Genomic DNA, 9,742 nt, shown 5'->3' on the forward strand with positions numbered 1-9,742 from the left:
GACATAAAAGTGCATTTATCCCCTTTATATACTATGGGATACTGTTTACGTAAACGTGTTTTTTAATTTTAAACAATTGCACGAAGCGTAGAAGTTTTCCTTATGGTAATATATGAGACACGATTTATGTGAACAGGTTTTTTTAATTAATAGAAATTGAACAAGAGGTGTAGAAGTTTTTCTTATACAATAAAAATTTTATTTACAAAATAACGTAAAATTTAAACAATATTATCTCTAGAAATCCAACTGTTATGCGATGAATCGAATCCTAACCACTTAACGTACACTTTATTCTTTTTCCTCTTCAACATTTTTTCAACAAGAATATATCAGGTTGTTTTGATTTTCGAAGTTCAAATTCATAAAAAGCTCCTTTAATAGGCTGACCATTCATATCCTCTAATAAATAAGAAATTGGATTCGTAATTTGTCTTTTAACTATTTTAAATATCGGTGGTCCAGTTGGGTAAATATTCTTTATCGAAAACGTGTTTATGCTTGCTAATGCGAACTACATCCCCAACTTTAAAGTTTCCCTTAACAGCAATTTTAATATGATTGTACACCGTATTGAGAAGTTTATTTTCTACAGATTTCGAATTTATTTGAGATGGTTTCATTTTTGTGGTCGAATGCTTTGAATTGTTTTATTGAGTTGTAATAGTATCCAATAAGTGTAACCATTTATGATTTCCGTAAAGACTAAACTAAGTTAGAATTATCGCGAACTAATTGATTTGGAATTGCACTATAACTTTGACAAATTAGAAAGCAATCAATGTTTTTATGTCGACCATACGAAAAAAATTCCTTAATGACATTTTGACCTGTACAGGAAACATCGTCAAATACGACTATCGAATATTCTTTCGCATCTTCCGGTCGAATGAACTCATCTATATTAGAAAATAGTAACCGCAATCTTTTATAGGTTCAATTAAACGTCTTAAAAAATCGTACTTATTTTGGTATAACGAATTGGAGCATAAGTATAAGTTTAGGAAACGCAGACCATTACGTGCAAGTAAAAGCGATAACATAGCATTTGTTTTTCCGACACCAGAGGGTCCTACAATTAAACCTCGCTTACATTTTCCACCAAATAAATTACTGTGTCTTGTAAAGTGTTCTTCGACCGAACCTACCCTTCTCGTCGATCATGATTCTCGTACTAAATGAATTATAACATTAACAGGATAAGACTGAATGAAAATATAGCAAAAGAAACTATATATACATATATTTAAGAATAATAATAATAATTATAACACCTTAACCATTTAACCTAACATAACCTAACATAACCTAACCTAACCTAAGGAAGAGGAGGAAAAATGGTTACCACTCCTCCTCCTCTTCCTGCTCATCCCGCACTTCATACGGGGGCGGAGGCGCTGCAGGTGCGGTGTCGGAGGTTCTATCCCAGTCGAACAATGGTGTATGTGCATGTTTTGAACATGCACCTGCCCTCTCACCACTGCCGACTCTGAGACAATACTGTTTACCTAAGAAGATTATGATATTAAAAACGTGTAAAAAAGATTATAGATATAGCCTACCAGCTGAAACAGGGTATCTACTTTTACCTCCAATGACGCAACTCTTCGCTCCAACGTGAGCACCCTCCCGACGTTGTTGCTACCGGACATCTTTTAGCTAGGAAGGGAAGTTATTAGTATGTAAAGAAGACAAAATGAATTCTGCTTTTTTCATTTCAACGGTTAATGTTGCAACGGTGATGTCGAGTGACGTTGTTAAAGAGTGGTTAGAACTCGACGCCAGCCCTTCCCTAAACTGTGCAAGTTCTCTCAAAGAGGTCTGCAATTGAAGTACCTTTGCATGAAGGTCTTTATAAAAATTTTGATACAAAATATTAATTTCGGTCAAAATCTCCTCTTTGGTTGTTTCTACTGCTGCACACATTGCATTTGAAAAAAGGCTGGCAGGTACATCGGAAATGACTGAAGTAGCGGGAATTGTGTCCACCCTTAAGGGGCTTCGATCACGGTCTTAAAGTTTCTGAGGGGCATCGCCGTGTGAGGGGAGGAAGCTCGAAGGACGGTCGAGTAGGCTGTATCTAAAACTACGTGTCGATTGCATTCTATATTTCTATTGGCTAACGCGATATGGGGATATAACGTCATTAGTGTTTGGAAGGGACTTAAAATGTTATTAAAAAGTATTTTTATTCCCGCAAATAAAATTTACTTAAAAGCATACCATTTGTTTCTATATCAATTAGAGTTTTAAATATAAATAAACGAAACAAATTAAAAGCTAATACATATATTTAATTTCAGCAAAAAAAGAGTGGGTTTCGCTTTACCATTTATTTTAAATAACAAAATGATAATAATCGGGAGATATAAATAGTATAATAGCTAGTAATAATGTATTAATAACATTACATTAATAATTTTATTTGAACTTAATTTATGTATATAAACGTCACTTGATTTAAAACAATATTTTCGTATTGGAACTGTTTGATAGAGAGTTGGTTTGCTGAATAAGTGTGAACCAGAAAACCGAACAGTGAAATACAAATGATATGTTTTGTAAAGATAATAAATATCTTAATAAATATCGAAGTAGAAAAGAAACAATGTATTGTAATATAAGTATGTACAATTTTATTGTATTCACATTGGGTCTAGGAACAAAATTTTTGATAATTTTATTTGTCTACTTAATAAGTAGTCCACTTTTTGATCTAGGACTCAAATATATCATGTGTTCAAGGAGTTTGCGCAACAATAATTGCAGGTTTATCAATAAAAAGTCTGAAAAAGAGAACATAGGCTACAGAGTGGCTTCTAAATTTTGAAAAATATACATCATATATTTCTATAAATAAAAGATACGACCTTTCTTTCAACTATCTTATTTATACATATTTGTATAAATAAGATTTTATATTAAATAGGACTTTCATTCTACTTCTTGTTAATTAATTGCGACAAATTATTCTTTCTTCACTTTTAAAGTAAATCTCCTCGATCGGGATTCCGAATTGTATTATGAGGTGGAGGCCTGGAAAACCTAGGATCCACTAATTCAGGTAATACACATTTGAAATAAAAAGTTTTTAAATTTTTTTGCATGTTTTCCCAAAATGTTGATTGTTTTTGGATCTACAAAACGCAAATTGATCATTTACAGATAACATTTTCGTAATATAACACTAAGTACCTTTTGAAAGGCGAAATTTTTCTTCGTCCATATTATGAAATAGCATACGTCCCGTCCACTTAAATGAAGTTGCCCCTGGACTTGATACATATAATTATGATTTTCCTTTAGAATTATTTCACCTCTTTCAGTGAGAGAGGCATAATCGATTTTCTAAGGTATACAAAATATGGCCTTATTAAAATACATTTTAATGTTTTATAAGTTGCTACTATTACTTTTTGTTCTATAGCCTCCTCCACTGTCATATCCCTTGCAGTGTAAGGACACTTTATTTCAATTATGGCATCGTTGCCCACAAGACCGTCAGGACTAGCAGCCAAAAAATACTCTTCGTCCTTACCTAAACAAAATATTACACATAACTATATTATTGTAAGTTGTCAGAACGTTACCTATAAACAAACCACAATCTTCAACAACCAATCCAGTTTTACTGCAAAACTCCGCTTTTGCGATGGCCTCACTTTCTCTTCCATAATGAATTGGTTTTGATTCAATGGTTGTGCTGTACAAAAGAGCTTTTACGGTGTTTACACATGATGTACTCCGGCGCATTTTAACAATTTTTCCGAAATTTGACGCTGTCAACCGTTTACGACGTTCCTCTAGCCACAAGGGATTTGAACTTTGCCCTCTGGTGGATATTTCCACCACAGAAATTTCGTCGGCATTTTTCTTTAAACTATTTATAAATTTTATTCATTCATCAGAAAATTTTTCTTCTGGCATATCTGTAATTGTAGGATTCGTAGGTTCTTCTTCCCCATAATCTTCGTCTGCAAAGGCAGGAGGCAGGCGCTTTTTCTTCCGCGGTGTATCGCGATGTTTGTTTAATATTTTCTTCCTCTTCGAAATATACTTTTTGGTAACAGTGGAAGTTGTTTTATTGAAGGCATTGTGTAAGAGCTCGTAATAATTTCCTGTACTACTGTATGATATGCCAGCAGCTTCACACCTCATTTCATACGAATTTCTCAAACCAAAATTAATTCTTTTGCCACCAATAAATTTACATACAACTGAATTGTATGATTCGGCAGAATTATTCGTCATGTTGAGGATGAGGCTGTAGGCAAAATATTCTAATCTATATAAACATGTCTTTAAGTCTTGAAAAACACCACATTCGGTCATATCAGGGACTAAATTTTTTTCTCTTGCTTTTGGACCTGTGCAATAATATGCCTCACATTTTTCGTGGTCACCAAAAATGTGATGTGGACTATTTAATATGTCCTTTTTTAATAATGTTACTTTTTCTGTCAAGTCCACACTAGAATCCAATGCTCGATGTCTCATTGCTTTTATAATTGCAATTCGTAATCGCAAAATATTCGCTTTCAAAGATTGACGAATTGCAATTGGTACTGGCTTATTGGTACTATTGCTTCGTGGCCTTTTACTTATTTCGCGAATTTTATTGCAATAATTTCTGAGCAAATGGTTTCTGCATTCAATTTTATGAACTGGCCGGTTTCCATATGGCCTGGCTTTCACCAATTTTTTCATGATGCTGCTGTCACCATCACCCACCAAACGGTTAAACCTTACGCCATGCATCTCCACACTTTTTTTAAAACCTTCCACAATAATATCGGCTTCCATACTTGTTGACGTACCGATCCAGTTTTTAAAACATGTATGTTGCCCCACATTTTGCCTCCTACTCTCTGCCCTTGCACATACCGAACAGTACTTATTTCGGATTCCTAAATATAACAGTTTCCCTGTTGAGGCACCGATAATGCAACCCTGTTCAATTAATTAAATTACGTTTACTTTGTAAGCGATACATATCGACGTGAGTCCAAATAAGATAGAAAAATTGAAATCTAAATTTTCCCTACCTAATTTTTGCTTTCGTTAGTATTCATTTTAGGAAACTATGATCAATACAAAACTTTTGTATTAAACATAATTTTCTAAAATAAATATTAACGGCAATAAAAAGCTGTTTCCATATTTTTAACAGCAAATTGGAATCGAAAAACATCGATCAAAACCGGAAATATATAACTTTGCTATTGTTTTCAATTTTGCTACTTTAAATTACGCTGTATAATATATATTTACCACTCCTGATAAAGCATTGTAATTGGTTTTATAGGACCTTTTGCACCATCCACCATCGGCAATTACTGTTATAAACGGTATACCGTCGTCGTCAACATCACCAACGTGTGTTGCTAAAGAAGCTTCTTCTTTTCCAGCTTCAATCATTGTTGCCCAGGCTGTTTTAGTTACAACAGAGGAAAGTTTCTTATGTTCTTCGTTATATCGGCGATTAGACATTGGCGGAATGGACATAACAGAGTGTGTTTCTTCTAATGTAGAATAACCAGCGCCAGTAGAAATTGTAGCCAAAACAGTAGCGCTATTTATGTCCATAATGGTATTGTCAGATATTGGATCGTTACATATTTCTTGTTCGATACCACAGTTCTTACATTTTAATGTAAAAACACTTATTAGTCCAGATCTTTTCTCCTTTACTAACTCCATGTTAATTATTGAACAATTAAAAGGGGTATGTACAGTATTGTTTAAAATTTGATGAAAAAGATATTTTACATCGAAAATTCTGCGTCCGCTGATACACTCTTGCGGGTTTTCAATTGTTTCGATATTATCTGTCGACTGTCTTTCCAGGATGTTAGGACTGTTAAAAAATTTACTCAATTTTAAATTTCCTACTTGAAATAATCAACTATATTTTTATGATACTATATTTTAGTATATTGTGTTGTATAGATGTTAAGTTTATTGTAATCTTTTACAAAATAAAACTGACTTTGAATTTTGGTAATATATACATACCCTAAATCAACAGAAATCTCCTCTAACGAACGGTCTGTGGTTACATTATGGGAAACATTTTTTCTGCAAGTACGAATAAATAAAAAAAATTAAATATTTATATAGATAACATGTTTGTCACAATAATTCTTGAATAGTTTAAAAGTGCATGTTTTATCTGATAACTAATATTTTTAAATTGTGTCAAATTGGGTAATATTTAAAGTGGAGTTAAAAATTCGTACTTACTTGAGCCCTGCTTTATTTCTCAAAAAATTTCGTTTTTTTGACAACACCTTTGAAGGTGGTTTTCTTGTTTTCCCCATAACTCTTAAAAAGTCACTATCTCAAACTTAAATAACTAATAACTATACACACGTAAACACTAAATTAACAATAATTAACACTAAATTTCACAAAACTTTACTTTAACCAATATAACGAAAATCTCTGTGTACCTTGTTCACCCAAGACAACTCGAGGAAGGAATGTTTCAAAAACCTCTTGACTTTTAGAAAAACAAAGTGGTAAAATAAACCCTTTTTTGTTATGGGATGTAAAAACGAGTTGGTTACAATACCTGCGTCTCTCTAGTACCAAAATTAAACAGTTATATTCTTACGTAAAGAAATAAAATAAATACATTTTAGTTAGTGTGTAAAAAGGGACTGATTTCAGTACCTGCGTCTCTCTAGTACAAAAATTCCAAAGTTATATTTTAGGTAAAGAAATGAAATAAATTGAAGTATTTCTTAAATATTTAGAACAGTAAAAGATTTCGTTGAGGATTATATTTATTTTTGTTTTACAAAATTTATAAACATATTCAATTATTGTAGATTCCTAAATACATAATCTTCAGTTGATTCAAAACCGAAAAGTCTAATGTTAAAATGTTGTAACATACTTCAGATGCCTTCAGGAAGAACATGAAAGTACATGAAAACGTATACATTGGATGATTATTTGTATCAAAATAATTCATGTTAAAAAATAATGCAAATAAATTTCATTAATTTTAATCAATAATAAACATCTAACTCAACAATTATTGCATTTGTGCACACTGTGTAGGAGTACTATTTATTATAATATATTTAATTTATATTCTGGATTTTTTTAATTTTTAGTTCTATAATTGAATTTACTTCAAATTTTTGTTACTTTTATTTAACGTTCATATCTTAATTAAATTATTAAAACGAAACGTAAGAATTCGGATCGATATACCTATTTTAAAAAATGGTAAGTTATATTTCGTTTCATATTATTTTGTGCTTTTACTGTTAATTCCTAAAGAATGAATTTGTATTTCTACGAAGTCGTAAAAGATTCAATGGTAGATAGAGTACGCACGATCTCGCAAAAACTGGTACGCCACACCACCCAATCCTTTGAGGGCGGGGCTAATACAAAAATTAGGAAATTATTACAATATTTCGGCGTGGGAATTTCTCATTTTCCTCCTTTATTTTATGAAATATCAAAAAATTTTATTTAGAAAAAGTGTTCGTTTAATAATTATCTACGCCTCTTCTGAGCCCTTTTAGAAATGCTTCTTAATAATCTCGGTAATTAACAATAATTAATCAAATATCTCGCAGAAGAAGCATAGATTTTCCATTTTTAAACAACTTTTGTTTGAAACTTTTTTTGATATTTCAAACCGTTAACGCGTATTGTTGGAAATACGTTTGTCGTGGCGGTCGAAGCCCCTTAAGATTTGTACTTTCGGGCTTAATGAGGGAATTTCGATGGTAGGAATGTTTATGTTAGCCACTTCCGAGTGTGTCACTTCAACCTTTGACAGAGTCGCAGGTTCAACCGACACACGCTTGGGTTTGGTGCTTCTTCGGTCGTACCTTTACTAAAATTTAGTATTGGCAATGTTAGCGGTTGCGGTAAACACTTTAGTTTCTTATCAATCATGATTCTCGCACTAAATGAATTATGACATTAACAGGATAAGACTGAATAAAAATATAGCAAAAGTAACTTTATATAGATACATAAAATATATTGAGTATATATTGAAACTATAAAATAATAACAATTTAACTTAATAATTAACTTAATAATTAACTTAGTATTAACTTAATAAATAAAAGAAGAGAAAGAATAGTTACCACTCCTCCTCCTCTTCTTGATATCTTTGGTTTACTGCTTCGTAAGGAGGTGATGGTGCTGCTGATGCCGGAGTCGTTGCCGGAGTCGGTGAACTAACACATGTACAACGGTTAATGTGCATGTTTTGTACATGCACTTCTGAAGGCTGTAGTCCTATACGTTAATGGCCATCTTAGGGTGAGCTTGATATTATATTTTTCCCAATCAGACAACTAATTGTCGATTTATGGTAAATTATGTAAAGCTGTTTTTTCATCTTATATAGATCGGTTTATCACGAAAACTAGAGTCAATTCAAACAATCTAATTTATAGCATAAGAACTTCATAATGATGTGCATTTAAATTGGCTCCATAAAATTAGGCCGCTGAAAAAAAATATTGTTTTGTTCCCCTGTGTTATCATTTGATAGCTTAGCTTTAGCCTATTGTCAAATATTAATTGATCATGTTTACATTACAACATAAAATATTTATACTGCAGTGCTATGGATTGAGGAACATTAGTTACAATGCAGTTTTAAGGCAATTTGAGGAAAAATTTGGATTTTTAGTACTACAACAACAATTAAGAGAGTTGTTAAAAAATTTCAGAAACAGGCAATGTGGAAAATAAAAGGAAGGAAAAAAAGCTTTTAGATGAACATGATGCGGGGTCGATTGTTGCAGTAACAAACGCAATGGATTACGGTAAAGTATCGTTAAGAAAAAGGGCAGTTCAAGTCGGTATAAGTAAATCCCATGTACAAAGAATTTATCGAAAAAATAAAATATTGCCGTATAAACCAAAATTTAACTACACTATCGAATTAGGTGATGAAGCAAAACGTTTAGATTATTGTTTGTGGCTTGGGTACAAAATTTTGAAAGACAGAACTTTTTTAAAAAGCATAATATTTTCGGACGAAGCATCGTTCACCACTAATGAAGTGGTTACATCACAAAATTGTCGATTCTGGTCAAAGACTAATCCACATTATCGCATAGCTTGTGTGCTGGTGTGCTGTTTCGTGGGACGGTGTTATTGGACCTTCCTTCATAAACGGCAATTTGAATCAACACCGATATTTGGAAATACTAGAAAATTGTTTATTTAATTATCTTCACGGCGTGGATTTAGAAAAACGCAATAAATTATATTTTCAACAAGATGGTTGCGGCCCACATTCGACTATTTTAATTAGAAATTATTTAAATACGTTATTTGGAAAAAATTGATTGGTAGATGTGGTCCGCAACCATGGCTGCCAAGAAGTCCGGATTTAACTATTATGGATTTTTATTTTTGGGGTTATGTAAAACAACAAGTGTACATTGAAAATTTTAATAACAATTTAGACCGTTTCAAACAAAAAATTGAAACTGTTATTAGAGAAATTCCGTTGGACCATATTTGAAAAAGTTATAAACAATGTCGGAAAAGGGCTGAATTATGTGTTAGTGTTGGTGGTGGTATCATTGAAGAAGCTTTTATGTTAATTTAGTTTAGATCGAAAATGTTTTGTTAATCTTATGATTTAAAAATCTGCATTTTGCTTTTATATCCTAAATTAATAAAATTCGGCATATCGCTATAATTTAACATAACAAACATTTTATTTTAATCAACTTTTGCTGTACAT

The 9,742-nt window shown here is 32.1% G+C and overlaps 1 protein-coding gene across 2 annotated transcripts; it reads right to left on the minus strand.

Annotated features, from left to right (window-relative positions):
• Nucleotides 1-2,318: 2,318 nt before the first annotated feature.
• On the minus strand, nt 2,319-7,755 carry LOC111414324 (uncharacterized). Of its 2 annotated transcripts, none has more exons than XM_071199848.1 (6): nt 6,016-7,755; nt 5,272-5,857; nt 3,591-4,950; nt 3,414-3,538; nt 3,196-3,348; nt 2,319-3,137 (listed from the first exon to the last, which is right to left on the minus strand). In XM_071199848.1, the coding sequence occupies exons 2-3, from the start codon at nt 5,698-5,700 to the stop codon at nt 3,898-3,900; spliced, it is 1,482 nt and encodes a 493-aa protein (XP_071055949.1). In that variant the 5' UTR covers nt 5,701-5,857; nt 6,016-7,755; the 3' UTR covers nt 2,319-3,137; nt 3,196-3,348; nt 3,414-3,538; nt 3,591-3,897. The 2 variants fall into 2 exon arrangements, with proteins under 2 accessions (XP_071055949.1, XP_071055950.1); XM_071199849.1 differs by having other exon boundaries at nt 3,414-3,533; nt 3,586-4,950.
• Nucleotides 7,756-9,742: the final 1,987 nt, after the last annotated feature.

Source organism: Onthophagus taurus, chromosome 11 (genome assembly GCF_036711975.1).
Source record: "Onthophagus taurus isolate NC chromosome 11, IU_Otau_3.0, whole genome shotgun sequence".
Classification (NCBI taxonomy): Eukaryota; Metazoa; Arthropoda; class Insecta; order Coleoptera; family Scarabaeidae; genus Onthophagus; species Onthophagus taurus.